At 44.6% G+C, this 19,823-nt stretch overlaps 1 protein-coding gene across 3 annotated transcripts in view; it reads right to left on the bottom strand.

Annotated features, from left to right (window-relative positions):
• LOC119653456 (glycerol-3-phosphate acyltransferase 3-like) overlaps positions 1 to 18,366 on the bottom strand; it is a 90,884-nt gene extending 72,518 nt beyond the window's left edge. For all 3 annotated transcript variants that reach the window (XM_038058065.1, XM_038058067.1, XM_038058068.1), the window contains exon 1: positions 17,457 to 18,366. In XM_038058065.1, the coding sequence (XP_037913993.1) occupies positions 17,457 to 17,573 (117 nt within the window). In that variant the 5' untranslated portion in view covers positions 17,574 to 18,366. The remainder of the gene's footprint in view (positions 1 to 17,456) is intronic.
• Positions 18,367 to 19,823: the final 1,457 nt, after the last annotated feature.

Raw genomic sequence — 19,823 nt, 5'->3', positions numbered from 1 at the left:
ACTTTACCAATAAAACAATCTCATAGTGACAATGCAACAAAGTTGAAGTTGCTTTTCATAAGAAATGACTGATACGTGTAGATCAGTTCGGAAGCATAGTTTGCGACCTTCCAGAGAATGTTAATACTCATTCAGAGGAATTCAATGATTACATCAGCTTTTCACACAAACTTCAAAATTTGAAATAGCTCGGGATTTTTGTTAGCATTGAAATGATATGATTGACCTTATTATTATATATAAAACGACGTTAAATTGTTGGCATATATTTTTTTGTACTAGTGGGTAACCCTTCGCGAATGTTGTAAGTAGAGATCATGCGTGGAAAAGATGATTATTCATGTAATAAAAATTTAGAACCTATCAGCATTCATCACTTGATGAAGTGACTGCGCTTGGATGCTTAGGTTCGTTTAGACTCCGAAGGAGAGTTCGACCCTAACTTTTCCACGTTTAGAAGGAATTTCACATATTGATAAGTGAGAAGAACTGAAAGTATTTCATGAAACTAGATTAGATAACACCATTGAAAGTCACCATGAAAACCACGTGCTGTGATTAAGGAGACTGGATGAGCCATTAGAATCAGAGCTATTGGTTTTTAAGGTTTAGTGTAAAACACAACCTTATTAAAATCGATTCAATGTCTGTCTGCCTGTCTGTCACACGGATTTTTCTCCAAAACGGCTAAACCCATCCGAACGAAATTTGGTGGACAGATGGGAGCTATGAAATCCCACGCATACAGCGAGTGGCATAAATTTAGGTGGAGTTTAAAGGGGGGCTCCCCATACATGCAAAGGGGTGATTCAAAAATTTTTTTCACCGGATATAGTTGTGTAGGGTATAAAATGAAAGGTCTCGATTTGTACTTTCCGAAACTGACATTAGTTTTGGCATAAATCGCAAAGTGCGTGAGTAAGGAGTCAAAATGTACGCACTTGAAGTGAGACAGGACTCATTTTCGGAAACTACCCAACCTAAAAATCCGAAAAAAGTCAGGGTGGTGCGCCTAGATGAAGGCTTCAAAATATGTCCCATTCCGATATCTGCTCAAATAAACTAATATATTACTCCTTTTTAGAAATTTACTGAAAAACCCCCCTTAAATTCATCCTAGGACTTCCGAATTTTGTATCAGCATAGAGGATATTTCGTATATACGTCCTAAATTTCGTGGAAATCTGGCCATTAACACCAAAGTTATAGCAGTTCAAACTTAGCAATTTCGCACGAATTTACCGCTTCCAAAGCCATGCAAATCAGATGCTGAAGTCATAATTACCCGGAATAATTGACATTCGCGTGAAATATTAAAGTCGCATTTATGAAGAATCTATTTATCTGCAGCCTTTTTTAAGGTTTTGTGTAAAACACTTATGTGAAATCTAATCTTCGAGAGATGTCCCATTCCGGTATGTGCTCAAATAAATTTACTAAGAGTATATTATCAACTTTTAGAAATTGGCAAAAAAACTCCCCTTAAGTTCATCCTAGTTGCACCGACATAGAGGACAGTCTCGCCCATACACATGCCAAGTTCCATGAAAATCCAACTATAAGTGTCAAAGTTATAGAAGTTCAAACTTATCAATTTCGTGCTAATTAACAGCATCCTAAGCCATACAAATAAGATGCTGACGTCATAATTAACGAGAATAATTGAAATTCCAGTGAAATATTAAAATTCCATTCAAGAAGAATCTAATTCTCCCTAGCCCTTTTTAAGGTTTTGTGTAAACACAAAACCTTATTAAAATCGGTTTACTGTCTGTCTTTTTTTTTTTTTTTTTTTTTTTATGGATGGAGGTGGAAATCTTAGAAAGACACTGCCGCGCCAGGTTGCAGCAGCGTGTGGGATTCTCACCCACTAAAACCACCCCCACTTTCTCCTTTTTCCTTCCCCGCGGGACCGCCGCAAAGCATTACTTCGCGGGGTGGACTGTGCTTTACGCGACCACGCCTTCCGTTCTTCGCGTCCTCCTTGCGGGCTCCGCTCTTGCCAGTTCCTCTTGTATTCGTTTGATGGCGGTGTTCACCGCACACCAGTTTTCCTCCGATTTCAACATTTCCCCGACGATGTTCTGCGGGCTTAGAGTGGTTTTCAGGGAGTCTTCCAGACTCCTCCTTTCTGAGAGAAATCGTGGACAGTGGAACATAACATGCTCCGGGTCCTCAGGTGTGCAACCACATTCAGGACACAAGGGAGAATCATCCAGCCTGAATTGGTGCAGGTACTTCCTGTAACCGCCATGTCCTGACAGGAATTGCGTCAGATGGTAGTTAATCTCACCGTGTCGTCGCTGGATCCACTCTTCAATACGGGGAATCAAAGCGTGGGTCCAGCGACCCCTCTGCGAGTCATCCCACCGTTTCTGCCACTTTTCCAGCGACTCTCGCCTTGCCGCCTTTCGGCGTTCTGCATCCTTTTCAAGAGGATTCATTTTCCTTGTCTTGTACAGGCAGCGTGTCTCATTTGCCAGAATGTCTATCGGGATCATTCCCGCAATAACACACGCTGCCTCGCCTGATATTGTTCTGAAGGCGCTGCACACCCTTAGCGCCACTAAGCGGTAAGTCATATTTACTCTCCTACGATTACTCTCACACGCTAATGCTTCCTCCCAAACTGGTGCCGCGTATAATAGTGTGGAGCGAACCACTCCGGCCACAAGTAATCTGCGACTATACCTTGGACCTCCAATGTTAGGCATCATCCGCGCTAATGATACGCTGGTATTTGCCGCTTTCTCACAGGCATAGTCCAGATGTCCCCTGAAATTGATCTTAGCGTCAATCATCACCCCCAGGTATTTGATAACCGGCTTCGAAGTGATGACGTGACCACCAACGCGAATATTAATCGTATTTCTCTTCCTACGATTGGTAATCAAGACCGCCTCCGTCTTTTGTTCCGCAAGGTCAAGCTGAACCATCTCCAGCCACGCTTTTATGGCGCTAATGGTTTCGTTAGCGTACATTTCGACGTCTTCAGGTTCTTTCGCGACGACAACCACAGCTAGATCATCTGCGAAACCGATTATCGTGGCCTCCTTTGGCACGGGAAGGACAAGGACCCCATTGTACATGACGTTCCACAGGAGAGGACCCAACACTGAGCCCTGTGGTACTCCTGCGGTGACGGTGTACTGCTTGGATCCCTCATCCGTGTCGTACCAAAGTGTCCTCTCCGAAAGGTAACTGTTGAGGAGCTTAGTCAAGTAACTAGGGACACCCGTGTTAGCCAGTGAACTTTTTATCCACTCCCAGCTTGCGGAATTGAACGCATTTTTGATGTCCAATGTCACTACGGCACAGCATTTTTTAGACGACATCGCGTCTCGAGCCAGCTTCAAAACAACGTCTACGGCGTCGATCGTTGAGTGGGCTTGACGAAATCCAAATTGTCGCTCCGATAGTCCATCCTTGTATTCGATGATAGGGAGCAGTCTGTTGTAGATGACCCTTTCGAGCATCTTTTCTGCCGTGTCGATAAGGCAAATCGGTCGGTATGATGAAGGGTGTCCTGGGTGTTTATTCGGCTTCGGGAGCAAAACTAGTTTTTGCCTCTTCCACCGATCGGGGAAAATTCCTTCTATCATGCATGTCTCAAACACGCTGATAAACCAGTCGGGTCTGGTCTTAACAGCGAGTTTAAGGGCTCTATTGGGAACAGCATCCAGACCGGGTGCTTTGTTATCACCAATTCTCCGGCAAATTTGCATAAGTTCCTCCTCAGTTACCGCAGGTATGGTGTAGACGTCGAGTGCTCGCTTGTGTTGTTTGCGCTCCCCTTTATCCGGGGGGAAGAGCGCCGTCACGATATCGAGCAGAAGATGCGGAGATGTCTGTCTGTCTGTCCGTCACACGCATTTTTCTCGGAGACGGTTGCAGCGATTGACATCAAATTTGGTGGAAAGGTGGGAACTGTGAACGCTCACGCATACAGTGAATTACATCCTTTTACAACGAATTTAAGGGGGGGTCCCCATACATGCAAAAGAGGGGTGTAAATTTTTTTTTCATCAAATATAGTCATGTGGGGTATCAAATTAAAGGTCTCGGTTAGTACTTTTCGAAGCTGGTCTTAGTTTTGACATTTGTTGGAAAGGTGGAGAGTGCGGGGGGTTGAAAGTGACCATTCCTTTACGGGGGCCATTCTCAGAAACCACCCAACTGAAAAATCTGAAAAAAATCAAGAGGCTGCCACTATATGGTGCCTGGGCTCCGAAATACCTTCCACACTGATATCTGTACAAATAAAGTTAATAATAGTATATTACTATAATTTTCAGTAATTCGCTTCAAAACCCCCCTTAAGTTCATACTAGGACCACGAAATTTCGCAGCAATATAGAGTATAACATAGAGCATAATCTTACCAAGTTTGGTGGAAATCACACTATTACTAACAAAGTTATAATACATCAAAGTTGTCGCTTCTTTGCAAATTCAAGACTGTGAATGTCAATATCATCCGAAAGTGGATATTCTCACGTAATATATGCATATATCACCTGCTACGTACTAAGAAATACACAAAACCTTTCGTACCTGAAGCGTCCAGCTTCCGGTTTCCCGACTTGTTAAGGTTATTAAAATCGGTTTACTGTCTGTCTGTCTGTCCGTCACACGCATTTTTCTCGGAGATGGTTGTAGCGATTGACACTAAATTTGGTAGAAAGGTGGGAACTGTGAACGCTCACGCATACAGTGAGTTACATCCTTTTACGACGAATTTAAGGGGGGGTCCCCATACATGCAAAAAAGGGGTGTAAATTTTTTTTTATCAAATATAGTCATGTGGGGTATCAAATTAAAGGTCTCGGTTAGTACTTTTCGAAGCTGGCCTTAGTTTTCACATTTGCTGGAAAGGTGGGGAGTGCGGGGGGTTGAAAGTGATCATTCCTTTAAGGGGGCCATTCTCAGAAACTACCCAACCGAAAAATCTGAAAAAAATCTGAAGGCTGCCACTATATGGTGCCTGGGCTCCGAAATACCTTCCATAGTGATATCTGTACAAATAAAGTTAATAATAGTATATTACTATAATTTTTAGTAATTGACTGCAAAACCCCCCTTAAGTTCATGCTAGCACGACGAAATTTCACAACAATATAGAGCATGACCTTACCTTAAGTTTGGTGGAAATCGTACCATTACTAACAAAGTTATAATACGTCAAAGTTGTGGCTTCTTCGCAAATTCAAGACTATGAATGTCAATATCATCCGAAAGTGGATATTCTCACATAATATATGCATATATCACCTGCTACGTACTAAGAAATACACAAAACCTTTCGTACCTGAAGCGTCCAGCTTCCGGTTTCCCGACTTGTTTATATTTGATGTTGGTTAAATTGTTGGCATTTGCTAATAATATTAAATTCAGAGTGTGAAGCGTATGAGGTTGACCATTATCAACACAAGGCTTTCCATCAAATCATCATCATCGTCATCAACGGCGCAACAACCGGTATCCGGTCTAGGCCTGTCTTAATGAGGAACTCCAGACATCCCGGTTTTGCGCCGAGGTCCACTAATTCGATACCCCTAAAAGCTGTCTGGCGTCCTGACCTACGCCATCGCTCCATCTTAGGCAGGGTCTGCCTAGTCTTCTTTTTCTACCAGATATTGCCCTCATTAAATGATTTATTTAAATCGCTTTCTAGAAAATAGAGGGCAATGGAATTTTTAGCTATATTACAGGGAGGTGTCATGCACTCGTCGCTCCTTACATCTTTTTTTTTTCTTCAGCCTTCAGTTCACAAGCGGAGTCGGCTCGTGGTGATCGGTTTCGTCATTTTATTTTATCAAATGCCTGATCAGGATGTAATCTCGAGACCTTTAAATCCTCATCCAAGCCCCCATTGTTTTGGCCGACTTTTGGGTTGCTTACCATTGCTTTCGATGTTCTGACCAATACTGGTTGTTGAATTCTCGTTAGCGTGAATTAAGTAACCACACCATCGAAAACGTCTCTCTTGCAGTTTTTCCACGATCGGTGCAAACCCATATCGATCGCGGATATTCTCATTTCATACGTAATCAAAACGTGTCACGCCACCAGTGCAATGCAACATCTTCGTCCCCATTACCGCAAGACGCCGTTCATTGTTCTTTTTAGTCGGCCAACACTCAGAACTATAGAGAGCGGCAGACGGACGACATTGCAGTAAATTTTAGATTTGAGACGTGCGCTGATACGTCGATCACAAAGAACACCAGTTGGGGAATGCCAGTTCATCCAGGTTGCATTAATGCGTGAAACAATTTCATTACGCAGTTCTCCATTGGCTGATAGCATTGACTCGAGATATTTAAATCGGTCAGTTCTGGCAATGGCAGTAACCTGCCCAGAACTGAGCGATTTCAATATCTCGGGTCAATGCTATAAGCCAATGGAGAACTACGTTATGCTCCTCACATAGGGAAACACAAAACCTTTTATACCTGAAGCGTCAAGCTTTCGGTTTCCCGACTTGTTTTAAAAATAAAAAGGAGTGTCAAATCGTCAGACAACCGTGCAGATGTTTCATGCAGTGGTCAATGAACTAACATTCAACCACGATCGAGGTAGTACAGACGAGTTTGAGCTCTTCTTTTATGAGCAAATAGCATTCATATATGAAATTAATTTTCATTATCGCCATAAGCTTATTTCGAACAGACAGACAAGCTTTGCCTTACACCAAAACGACCATAACAAAAAATATTTTGCTCCCAAACTTTTCCGCGTACAAAATCCTCTGGAATATTATACTTTCGCTTGAACTACTGCTTACACGTTATAACCACACATTGTTCAAAGAAAGGCATCTCAATGTCTTACCATCATACGCTTCTACCAACCTCACCCGATGTAGGATCCTAAAGCATTGGGTGAACATTTATTTGAGACTACTGGCCGCCAGATCCACTGCTATGTGTGTGTGGTGGGGGAGAAGCTACAGCTTCTGAGCACTCAGGCCGTGTTGGCCCATTGTACTCGCCACCCCCATCTAACGGAATATTTCGGATTCGTTAACGTATCGCAGGTTTTTCGTTAGTGGAGGTGATGCTACCCGTCCCAACTGGAGAACATCGGCACCAAAGATCTGATGCCTGATGCGTCCATAGGCGGGGCATTCACATAGGAAATGCTCCGTGGATTCCGCTTCCTTATTACAGGAGGGACACGTATCAGCTTAAATAATTCCTATTCTGAACATATGGCCAGATAGTAAGTTGTGACCTGTCTGAATCTCCACAATACTCCTGCAAGTCCTCCTGTTATTCGACAGGATAAACTTTGCGGTACACATGCCTGGTTCTGGCAGGGAAAGCAGCATTTATGCTCTGCCACCTGTCATTGTGGGAAGCTTGTTCCCAGTTTTTGAAGACAGACAGCCAATGCTACTGATACTCCTATTGCTGGTTGCGGTCCCGTCATCGGGAAGATTGATCCCTCTTTCGCTAAAGCATCCGAGATTTCATTTCCCTCTACGCCACAATGAGCAGATACCCAGAGTAGTTCCACCGTATTGAATCTAGAGGTAAGAGTTCAAACGGTTTCTGCACTCCTGAACGAGGTGATCAAAGGACTACTCAACGCCCTCAATGCAGCTTGGCTATCACTGCAGATTGTGATACGCCTCAATCACCCAGTTTGCCGCCCTTAAACTTTGGCTTGAAAAACCGTTGCATATTGTCCCAAAGCAAAAGCTCACTTCTCGTTTTTATTCGAGAGGTAGACTCCGGCTCCCGAACCCTGTTCTGTTTTTGAGCCATCGGTGTAGAAGACTTCCACATATCCCGCCACGCATTCCTCTGGGATGATGTATGGGGATACGAGAATCGGAAGGCATTGTAAGAACTGGATTCAGTACTCCCAGTAACTCTTCCAATGCTCTGTGCCCCCTACATTCGTTGTTTCCCCATAGATCTAATCGAATTAGACTCTTAACTGCTATGATTGCAGTGCTTTGAATAAATATATCCAGGGGCTGCAAATTGAGTAGTGCAGTTAGCGCTGCGCCGGATGTCGTGCTCATGGCACCAATGATATCCAGCCCCACAGTTCTTTGCAGTGCGGCTAGTTTACGGTGAAAACATTTTTGTCTCAGCTTAACCCACCACACTACGGATGCATAAACGAACATCGGCCTAATGATGGCAACGTATATTCACATTACCACATGAGGCCTGAGTCCCCATATCTAGAGTGACTCCCAAATATTTCACTTCTTCGGAGAGTTGAAGGATAGTTCCCCTCATATCATGGACTTTGCCCATCCAGTTTTCTCCTTTTTGTGAATAATACCATTGTGGTTTTATTTGGATTAACTGAAAGGTCATGCCTGAGGCACCAGCTCTCTATCAAATCAACGGCACGTTGTATATTTGCGACCTAAGTGTGTTTCCACCAATGTGAGGCTCCACCAGTCCCTCCGAACCTTTTAGCAAGAATGAAGTCAAGTTGATCTGTCTGAAGTTTTTTGGATTAGAATAGTAATCTTTCCCAGGTTTCGGTATGAAGATAACCTTAACCTTTTGTCAAGAGGAAGCCCAGTGCAAGACATCCTCGAAAAATATTTCTTAGAGGTTGCTCTAAGTGCTCCATACCCTCCTTTAGCATTGCCGGATAGATGCCATCCATGCCAGGTGCTTTGAAATGTTCAAAGGACAGCATGGCAGCTCTCACGTTTTCATGGGTAACAACCGTTTTCCCCTTGCAGCAGTTGCATGTTGAAGGGGTTGAAAAACCGTCAACTCTCCCCCTGCCACTTCTATCACGGGTGGTATACTTCCAGGATAATGATAAGTAAGTTTATGTCATTGTCTTTCTGAGCTGCTAATTAAGCAAAGGATGATCGCTTCGGTTTTTAATAGCCACTGACGGAAACACCGTAGAAACAATAGATAGCAATAAGCCATGGTGATTACAATCATTTCACATCCGTGAAGTTGCGCCTCTCGTGGATGGGTGCTCAGCGGTGGTGAGGAGGCAGACGGGGCAGCCAGTCTGTCGGCCAAACCAAAACCAAGCGGCCGAAGAAAAACTCGCGTGGAATTTATGTTACTCCGTTGGTTGGGGAATATTGAATCGATTACCATTGAGGATAGAATTAGCCGAGCTATAAACGGCTTCTCCGGAAACGTGCGTTCGTGGTTTTTACACCAAAGTGCGATTGAGGTTTTCCGGCCAAATAGCTTCAGACCCTAGATGGCGCCCGTGACGCTATCTAGGGTCTTCAACACGAAACAAGTGAAGCTAATTGGCTTACAATTGCTTTCTTCCATATATATGAAAGAAGCTTTCTACAACGTGGGAAGCAAAACTTCTGACCAGAATAGGATTTGAGGCGTGCCTTTCGCAACGGATGGTATCCATGTTAAGAATCACGATAATCTAGTCTAATCCACAGTAGATCTATTATAGGCAGTACCCTTACAAAAATGACCCCACTTGCGAATGTTCGTGCAGAAGCTTATCTGTACACATCAGAGACGCTAAACAAGGAAAAGGCATAATCTTCGTCAAATCGTATTGGTAAGAGAGAGATCGGTGAGCTTTTGCTATTCTGGTACTACGGCGTGCTCACCCATATAGCAAAAAGTTGTTTCACGTATTCACTTATATATAAGCAAAAACTTGCCAATCTCACCAATACATTGGCAAGTCCGGGCGGTATGTCAAACACAGCTGATCGGATTTTCGATACATCTCGCTCATGCTCAAGGGCAAAACTATTTGAAATCGTGTGTACTCGCACTGATTTCCCCCCTTGAGGGGCAAGGGGGAGTGAGGTAGCTGTCTAGTATCTAACTGTGGTCTAATCGGAGAGGTAGCCACTTGATAAAAACTGTGGGCAGAGGAATGCCTCAGGAAAGCATCATCAATTTGATGCTCTGGTTAAAAGTGTTTGACGAAATTCTACGAAATATTGGACAAGGGTGAGGTAAAAACGTATGCTGTCGATTTGGTGACATTGGAGTCAGGGATGCTTTGCATGAGAAATAAATCCAACAAAAACGAAGCTGAGGCTATAATATTTACCACTAAGAAAAGGATACCAGAATTTCAATTATCCTGGCTAAATGGACGAGAATTGTCATTTTCCTCCAATGTAAAGTATCTGGGTGTGATCCAGAATCCTGGGTTTTAATTAGAGGCTAAATATAGAATTGAGGATTAAGAAGGTTTGTATAACCTTCAATGCCTTTAAGATCTTACTGAGAACATGAGGTTTCCCTCCGAAGATAGTTCTTGGGATGTACAGAGCCATCGTCGATTCGGTTCTAACGTAGGGCTCTATTGGGTGGTGGCCGGCGCAGCGCAGGAAATGCAATAGGACCAAGTTTAATAAGATACAAAGAACCGCATCTATTTCTGGGGCTTTGCAATATTGGCGTTAGTTCTGATAGTGGGCAGCCAAGGTCACGACGAAATATTTCCGGAACTCTAGGCGTTACAAACGCAGCTTATAGAGAAATTAGTCGGTGGTCTTTCCAACCAGAGCAGAGTGCAGGACGAAACGGGAGTATTCTTAGATATGCACAGTGTAGTCGAGTCGTACGGCTTTCCAAGATACACCAGTGTATTGCAGGCGGAAACACAGGAGGCCTATCAATACCTGGGGCATGATCCGAGCTCCAAACATAACATAGTCATTGACCCAGGTTGTCGTCATGTCCGTACTTAGCGGCAACATCCTCCGAGCAAGTGGTGCAACATCAAGAGAAGTTGAAGAGTCTTGGCGGCGCTCAAAGTTACTCTTCCCTGGATTCTCTATCATAGGAACACAGAGAGCAATGATCATGATAGTCTCTCGGTGGGCTCAGTCTGCGTTTCGCTGGTGATTTTGAAGGATGGCATTTAATTGTATTGATAGTCGCTGACTTCAAGTGGCGAAGGCTCACCACCTTCACTCAGTTAAGGAGCACTTGATCCTTCTAGAACGTAACTTGATAGCGAGAGCTTTTGGGTAGGACGCACGTAACTCTATATAAGATTTCGGCGATTTGCACGGGATACTGACCTACAGAGGACCATGGCGCCAGACTCGGCGTACCCTACAACTCGCATTGCCAAATTTGTGGTCTAGCAACTTCCATGCCTCGGCTAGGGATTGACCTTACGCGAAAGACCTTTGAATATCGAGAACGGACTATGATTGGTTTTTGGGACGGGGGACGTTCTTCGACAACGGTAGGCTTCCCAAAGGTGACATTGTGATCATGATGGGTGATCCGAATGCCAAAGTGGGTTCTGACGAAATTTTGCTGTGGAGTATGTGATGGGGAGTAAGCTATTATCAATCATAACGATGATGATGGGATGTTTGTGGATTTTTGCAGCCTCACATTGGCACATTGTTCGAGCACAGGGCTTGTCATAACGTCAGTTTGGTTTCAACTGACCGACATCGTACGAGCAATCAGATTGATCACTTTGCGAGCAGCACTAGATTTGTTTCCTGGATGTGCGTAACAAGAGAGGTGTTGACACCGGCCTCTTGCGTTCGTTTACGTGTTGTGCCCGCCACCTCTCGCAGCGTTGGAGAGCTGCAACCCCCAAGTTTAACATCGGCCGCTTGTATGATGTAGCTTTCGTTAATCAGTGGGAGAGCTATCTTCCTGATTGGATGGGAGATGCAGTCAGTGACTCACCTGAGTATCGATGAGCATTGGGCTATTATCAAAAATGTTCTTTTCTCGGGTACTACGCATCACTAAAGAGCTTGCATGTGGTCGTAAATCTTTCGATAGTCCTGTGAAGGACGTCAACGGTTGACTTCTCATCCACGATGATGAGCAACAGAAGAGGTGGAAAAGCCACTTCACGGGTCTTAACCGTATCCCATCCTCAGTCACTGTAACATACGGATACAGATTGTTCCTCCAAGCAGAAAAGAAATTATCTTGGCCATCAATACACTCATACGGAGTAAAGCCGCTAAGCTCTACGATCTTTCAGCAGACTTATTTATCGTTCCATCTCCAGTTTCTGCATATTTGCTACTTCCACTCGTACGGAAATCATGGGGATCTGAGACCTTTCTCAGGGAACGAAAGAAATGCAATTGTCTTAACACTAAGATCCAATTGAGACTGCGAGTAGTGCATAGAAAATTATCCCCACTGTCATTCGAATGCTCCAAACCTGCCTGAACACCTGTATGTGATATATGTATCGGAGTACGATGGTCTGATATTATTTGAAATGTAGGACTCGATGGGCGCACATTCCTGTCACCCTTATGCAATGCGATCGGAAGGCAGAAGTGGTGGATAGGTCACACTTTAAGAGGGGGCGACATTGTTGGGAACGGTATGTAGTGGAACCTGCTGTCCGAAGATGACCAACGGGTGGGTCGCCCCAAGAGCACTGACACCGGACAGTAGAGGAACGCGGGAATTCGGCTCTTGGGTGGAATATTGTCGAGAACATCGAAAATAGATAGTAAGACTTGGCCCAAGGGGTATAGAAACCCATCCTTTCTTTGCAAAATCGGAGGACTGCTGGCAGAATAGTTTGGTAAAGCCCTGGAATTGCTAGTCCGGACGCACTTCAAATCAGTTGGGATATAAACGATGCTTCTACATATAAACAGTCGAACTTAGACAGTATAATCCCAGTCTCCAGAAAGAAGAAAGAACTGTTCTGTGGCTTGCATAGATTTATCGGAGCTGTATTTCGTTTGGAGATGTATCGCATCACTGGAGACGTGTGTATGATTTTCAAACGAAAATGGGCAGAGGCGGTCATGGATTCGTGAAGGACTTTCTGCCAATTAGCCTCACTTCTTTCGTATTGAAGATCTTATAGTGCGTCCTAGACAGCTACTTAAGCACGATTATGGAGAGGTTGTCTTTCTCCAAATGTTAGTATACCCATTGGTATTGGCCCGGCCTATTTACATTGACCGAATTCATGTCCGAGCAAACAAAGTAATTCTACTTTCCTTTTTGTCAATGATTTTAGTTTAGTTTATTTCCCCGAATACATATTTCAACAACAACAATATCCTCTCCTCAATAGGCTCTCTTCCAATGAAAAACCTCTCGTAAGGGTCCAACTTGTTGCGCTTGACCTCTTTCAGCACCATTACCCTATCCATTCTATGGTCATGTTCTACAATATGCAGGGCGACTGCAGAATTATTATGTGTTTTTCTGCCTCGTTTTATTAGCTCAGCTTATTTTAAATGTTCCTTGACCCGAGTGTTGACTAGTCGTTTAGTTTTCCCCACGTATGTACAAGGGTAATCTTGACAAGACAACCTGTAAATGCGGCTTTTTGCTTTTCCTTCTTCGAGTCTTTTTCCTTGCCTAATGGCGTTTTGAGCGTGTGAATCCTGCTTGATCCTTCTGCTTTGATGCCTTCTTTGGCCAAGATTCGTTGCAAAGCTGGGAACATTTCCGTTCAGTATGTTATGCTGGCTCGTTGTGTCCATCTTCATCCTCCCTTGTTCGAACAATATACAATGTATGCCTTTTATTTTTCGAACCTTTCTTTAGTAAGTGGTATAGACAAAAGTCTGTGCACCATGGATCGGTATGCGGCCACTTTATCCTGATGTGAGTGATTAGACGTCCTGACAATGGTACATTGTGTACTCGGTGGCTTCCTATATATATCGAATTCGAGGCCGTTATTCCTCTTTAACACTTTAATGTTGAGGAAGGGGATGCCACCTTTTGATTCCTTTTCCATCGTGAATTTTTCTAGGCTTGTCATGAAAATGTCACTTAATAGTGGGGATAAGGGGTTACCCATCGCTATCCCTTTGGTCTCTTATAAAATTTATTTCGAAAATAATTTTCTGACATACATGCCGCCGCTAGTTTGGTAAATAATTTGGCTTTTCTTTTATCCTCCTTTAGTATACCCACCTGAAAGGTAAATTCACTTAGACCGGTCTTGACGGGGTGATAAGCATGGTTGTTACATTGTAAACAGCATACCTTAGCGGCTTTCCTGGATATAGAGGAAGCATTAAACAACGTGGGCGTCAACAAAGTTCTAGCCAAAATAGGATTAGAAGGGCATCTAACGCAACGGGTATGCATGCTGGGTCAGATGTATCTTTGGTCTGCAAGATGAGGACTCAGAATAAATCCAATCGAAACAGCTGATGTCATATACCACCAAAGCAAGAATATCAGAATTTCATAACTGCCAGGCCCTCTCAGTCCGGATAGTAATATCCAAGACGAAATACTTCGTGATACTGAGAGCCTATCGATAGCTGGGGAAAATTTCGAGCCCCAAACGGAACATGGTGGTCAAAGGGTAGTATAGATCCCAGGACGAAACGTGGATTGGTACCCATGATGGAGCATAAAACCTGGGAAATGCCTGCTGAACCAACACCAACAGCTCTACTACCAAACCGTATCTCCACCTCCACGTGGTGACCGCTGGGAGCTCTTTCTTAACGAAAAGCTGCAGACGGAGAAGGATGAAGGCGAGTCTCCCGCGCCTAAAAACGGGGCAAATTGTACCAACTGGTCCTCCAGGTTGGGGGTTGGGTAGGGTTGACAACCCTACATGGAAAACAACTTGTTACGAAGCCACAACAGGAGCCTCGGACTGGACGGATTATACAACGATGAACCCGGCAACGACAACGGAATAACGATTTGCGCATTTTCTCATGGAACGTGCGCTCTCTGTACAGAGATGAAGCTGATAAGCAGCTAGCCGATACCCTGTCCCAATATAGGGCTGATGTAACAGCGTTACAGGAGATGCGTTGGACAGGGACCGGTTTCCTGGAGAAGAGCCGCTACACCATATATTATAGTGGCCATCCAGTAAACCATGTGCTCGGAGTAGGTTTCTTAGTCAGCCAAAAAATGAAACCTGCTGTTATCGGCTTTGAAAACATAAGCGAACGGCTATGCACTCTGCACTTCCGAGGCAAGTTTAGAAATATAAGCCTCATTAATGTTCACGCCCCTACAGAGGAGACTGCAGAGTCGGAGAAGGATACCTTCTACGAGGCAGTAGAACGAACCCTCAAAGCCTGTCCCAGATATGATATCAAAATCATACTTGGGGATTTTAACAGCCAAGTAGAGAAGGAACCCGTATTCAGGCGATACGTTGGCTCTCATAGCTTACACGAAAACACAAATGATAACGGACTGCAAATTATTCAATTAGCAGGGTCACACGAAATGGTTGTTGCAAGTATCTGGTTTGCAAGGAAAGCGGTCCAAAAACATACGTGGGCCTCTCCAGACGGGACCACTTTCAACCAAATTGACCACGTGTTGATCGAACGCCGCCATCTCCCAGTCTTGATGAATGTCAGAACATATAGGGGGGCCAATATAGACTCGGATCACTATCTCGTTGGCATGGTGCTCTGAGCTCGAATAACAATACCACCTAGAATCCCCTCTGACAATCAGGTCAGAGTTAACACTGAAGCCATCCATAACACAGCCCTCCGCGACACCTATAAGAGGGAAATGGATGCCGCAATAACTGCAGTCAACAGAGGACCTGGAGATGAAGCATCAACAAATGATCTTCACAACCACCTGAAGAACGTTATCATGGATACGGCCACAAACATACTTGGCCCCAGTCACAAAAAGAGTCGGAACGCCTGGTTTGACGATGAATGTAAGCTAGCAACGGAACGGAAGAATGCCGCAAACCGAGTAATGTTGCATTCTCAAAGAATGCGGGCACGCGCAGACGATTGGCAACGAGGCATTATCTGTCTCATACATAAAAAGGGAGATATCACACAGTGTAGCAATTATAGAGGTATCACGTTGCTGAGTACAATCTATAAGATATTCTCCGCTATCGTGCTAGGCCGGATAGCCCCATACGCCCAGAACATCATTGGCCCATACCAAAGAGGCTTCACTCCAGGCAAATCAGCAACAGATCAGAGTTTCTCTCTGCGGCAAGCGATGGAAAAACTGTTGGAGTATGGACAAGAGTTGCACCATCTCTTCATCGACTTTAAAGCCGCCTATGATAGCATAGCCAAGGTAAACCTGTACACGGCCATGAGAGAATTCGGTATCCCGACGAAATTAATAAGACTGACTAGACTGACCCTGACCAATGTGCGAGGCCAGATAAAAGCAGCAGGATCACTCTCAAGACCATTCGACATCAGCAACGGTCTACGACAAGGGGATGCCCTATCATGCGTCCTCTTTAACCCGGCCCTCGAGAAAGTGATTCGTGATGCTGATGTAAATGCAAGAGGTACGATCCTCTTTAAGTCCACCCTACTACTGGCCTATGCTGACGATATCGACATCATGGAAAGAACCACCCGAGACGTACAAACTGCTTTCATCCAGATCAAGGCATTGTACTCAGTAGCGACATCCCCTAGGTTGGTGGGGCAGTGTAGAGACGCGCAGAACCGTCTGGTTGACAAGGTGCGCTAAGTGGAGGAAGGTCTGGCACTCCTAAAACAATAGACGAACAAGAGAACTTTTAGGCCAGACACACGCAAATGTGCATAGGATATCTACCAAATGCGTACAAGATCAGGGCGGTTTGCACGAGCACTGGTCTATAGGTCAGCGTGCCGCCAGACTCGGGATACCACCTATAATTAGAGCCGCATATTAAACAAACAATTCTCTGGCGACCTCAAAGATATCTCTGGTTATAGGGTGAGGGAGCTGCTATCCTTCGTGAACACTAAGGACTGGCTCTGGTCTTAGCCGACTAAATTCTGCTCCACATGTTCTTCCCACAGCAATTACGCTCTTAGGGAGTTTGTGGTATCAAAATGAGGTACCATAGTGCAATTATTATCGACGCAATTATTTCAGCTTTAATAGTAGAGTTCATGTGAACTAATTTACCAGAATCAATAGCAATTTGCGGTCACCGCCCAATACCCAACTAATCCGAACTTCGAACATCAATACAACCAAAAGACCTCTTGCTGACGCCAGCCATGCGTGAAATTAGCAAAATAACTTCTAATCTCCATTCAATACCACTCACGCGAGTGAATATCTGTCTTCGCAACATCTGACCGGAATAGGAAGGGCAAGGCCTCAAGGGCAACGCACACACGTCGCGAGTGCAAATCATGCACCGAAGCGCATTTGCAGTCACTTCTGTGAATGCGGCTCCATCGGGGTCTATTGCACTCGAGTCGCACATGCACTTGGGACCACAATGCGAACGGCAAGTTGCAGGCAGGGAACTTGGAACCGGTTAGCGCAGTGCCCGACTATGGCCAACTTAGAGCGAATGGGGCAACGAAGGCCGGTCTCATGCTGAATTCGTATCGATTTCAATAACGGGAATGGAATAAAGAAGTCAGTCCAGCCGGCGTGGCTGCGTGCACATGGTCTGCCAGTTTCATCTGATCTATTCGGATTTCCCACTCAGTCCTTATTTCATAAAGGATTGAGGGTGTAAATGACACACAAGTTTCTTTGTATGAAATATTGATTGCAGGCACTTACCTCGAAAATCTTCAACAGGAGTTTAACGTAGGCTCGTCGTACGCCGACCGATTTGTTTATTCCGGCCAACATGACGACCGAGAACAGGAAACACAAGAATAAGGTGAGGATGGCCATGATGAGTTCCAGTCAAAGGAAGCGTACGAGGCAGTCACACGCAATTCCAGTTGGATTGGGTCGGGGTGGGAGTGCGTTTCCCAGTCGTCGTCCTTGACGTGGAATAACTTCTTTGCTGCCGAGGGTAGTGCGCGGCGAACCCGGTTGTCAGGGGTGTCAGTTGTTAGCCAGCAACGCAATACCGTGCCAGGACACGGAAAGCCGTAAATTTTCACTGTCGCCCGTACGAGACACAAACGATTCTTGTGTACAAACAAGCAGTCATGCCCCGCGGACCATCCGCGAGTAGACACGTGAGTCTGCTCGCCGTTCAACCGCCTTCAATAATTGATTGACACACAATATTCTGTCGACGTAACACCACGAACGGTTACACGAGAAAAACTTTCCGCGGTGAGCCAACTGGCCCCGCTCAAGCGATCAGACACCTTTCGCGCAACACCTTCACGCCGCGTTCACGTTCCAGCCAATCCGAGTTTTAACTTTTCTGTCTGTTGTCGCCGTTCTTATTGCGTTTCAACGTCGCGGGTCGTAGGAATTGCAAGGGAATGGGAATTTCTCATTGAACGCGAACCCGCAGGTGCATAGATGGTTTTCCAGACGGTTTAGATCTTATTGTCTGGAGCTTTTCTTGCGCGTTTCGTGTATAGTTGGGAGCACTATGTCTACCGTTACACTGTTCTGATGACGGTGGCTCAGTAAAGCCAATGAAAATCCGGATAACACCAAAATTCCTCGACGAGACAACGCACAACGAGCCGTCCCCGTCCTTCTCAACCTGCGAAATGACAGCGTGCGATGACATTTGTCCATAGCAGCTGCCAGTGGCGAGAGAATTTGAGATAGATAAAATATTTATGACGTATTTTGGTCTGATTGCGTTGGAGAGATCGAGATGGCTATATAGTACCGTTAATAATGCCTTTATTTGGGAAATATTATCCATGGTTTTGGTATTAGGAAATTCTTCCAGTAGAGATACTCACCATATTCACACAGTTTCTCAAAATAGTTTAATTTCAATATTCAAAAATTCAACCATATTCGAAACTCGATAATTCGATGTCATGGACAGTTTGAACTTTTCTCTTCCTTCTCAGAATTTCCTGTAGTAAAGTTAAAAAATCCTTGATAATTGGAAGTATAGTGATTCGTGGAAACTGATAAAGGCCAATGTCTGTTCTTTTCTACTTGTGATCGATTGTTTACTCAGTTGGGATATGCACTTAATGTCTTCTATTGCGTAGTTGCATTTCATGTACACAACTTTCGCCTGATCAACTCTTTGGGATGTTTAGTTCTTTTGAAAATTCGTGGTTATCATCAGTGCGTTTGTTCTCACAACAAAAAGGCTTTAGTTAGATAAAGACTGGGATTTCTGCGTTTTGCGCAGTAGATGGCATTTTGCCAGCAGTTAACACGCTCACCGAGCGGGAAAGTCAACCGAAACTGTCCTCTATCAGCCGACGAATCTATTCCGGGATAGCATAGACAGTGCTCAGAGCGTAGTATAGGTCCCAGGGCGAAACGTGAATTGATACTCACGATGGAGCACAAAACATGGGAAACGCCTGCTGAACCAATACCAACAGCTCTACTACCAAACCTTATCTTCACCTCCACGTGGAGACCTCCGGGAGCTCTTTTTTAACGAAAAGCTGCAGACGGAGAAGGATGAAGGCGAGTCTCCCGTGCCTAAAAACGAAACGAATTATACCAACTGGTCCTCCAGGTTAGATGTTGGGTAGGGCTGATAAACCTACAGGGAAAACAATTGCTGAAAACAAATGCTGAGCCGATACCATGTCCCAATATAGGGCTGATGTAACAGGGCTACAAGAGATGCGTTGGACAGGGACCAGTTTCCTGGAGAAGAGCCGCTACACCATATGTTATAGTGGCCATCCAGTAAACCATGTGCTCGGGGTAGGTTTCTTAGTCAGCCAAAAAATGAAACCTTCTGTTATCGGCTTTGAAAACATAAGCGAACGGCTATGCACTCTGCGCTTGTGAGGCAAGTTTAGAAACATAAGCCTCATTAACGTTCACGCCCTTACAGTGGAGACTGCAGAGTCGGAGAAGGATACCTACTACGAAGCAGTAGAACGAACCCTCGAAGCCTGTTCCAGATATGATATCAAAATCATACTTGGGGATTTTAACAGTCAAGAAGGGACGGATCCTGTATTCAGGCGATACGTTGGCTCCAACAGTTTACATAAAAATACAAATAATAACGGACTGCGGATT

This window comes from Hermetia illucens, chromosome 4 (assembly GCF_905115235.1).
Source record: "Hermetia illucens chromosome 4, iHerIll2.2.curated.20191125, whole genome shotgun sequence".
In the NCBI taxonomy this organism is placed as follows: Eukaryota; Metazoa; Arthropoda; class Insecta; order Diptera; family Stratiomyidae; genus Hermetia; species Hermetia illucens.
The sequence above is the reverse complement of the archived record's forward strand: the minus strand, read 5'-3'. Positions and strand labels throughout refer to the sequence as shown.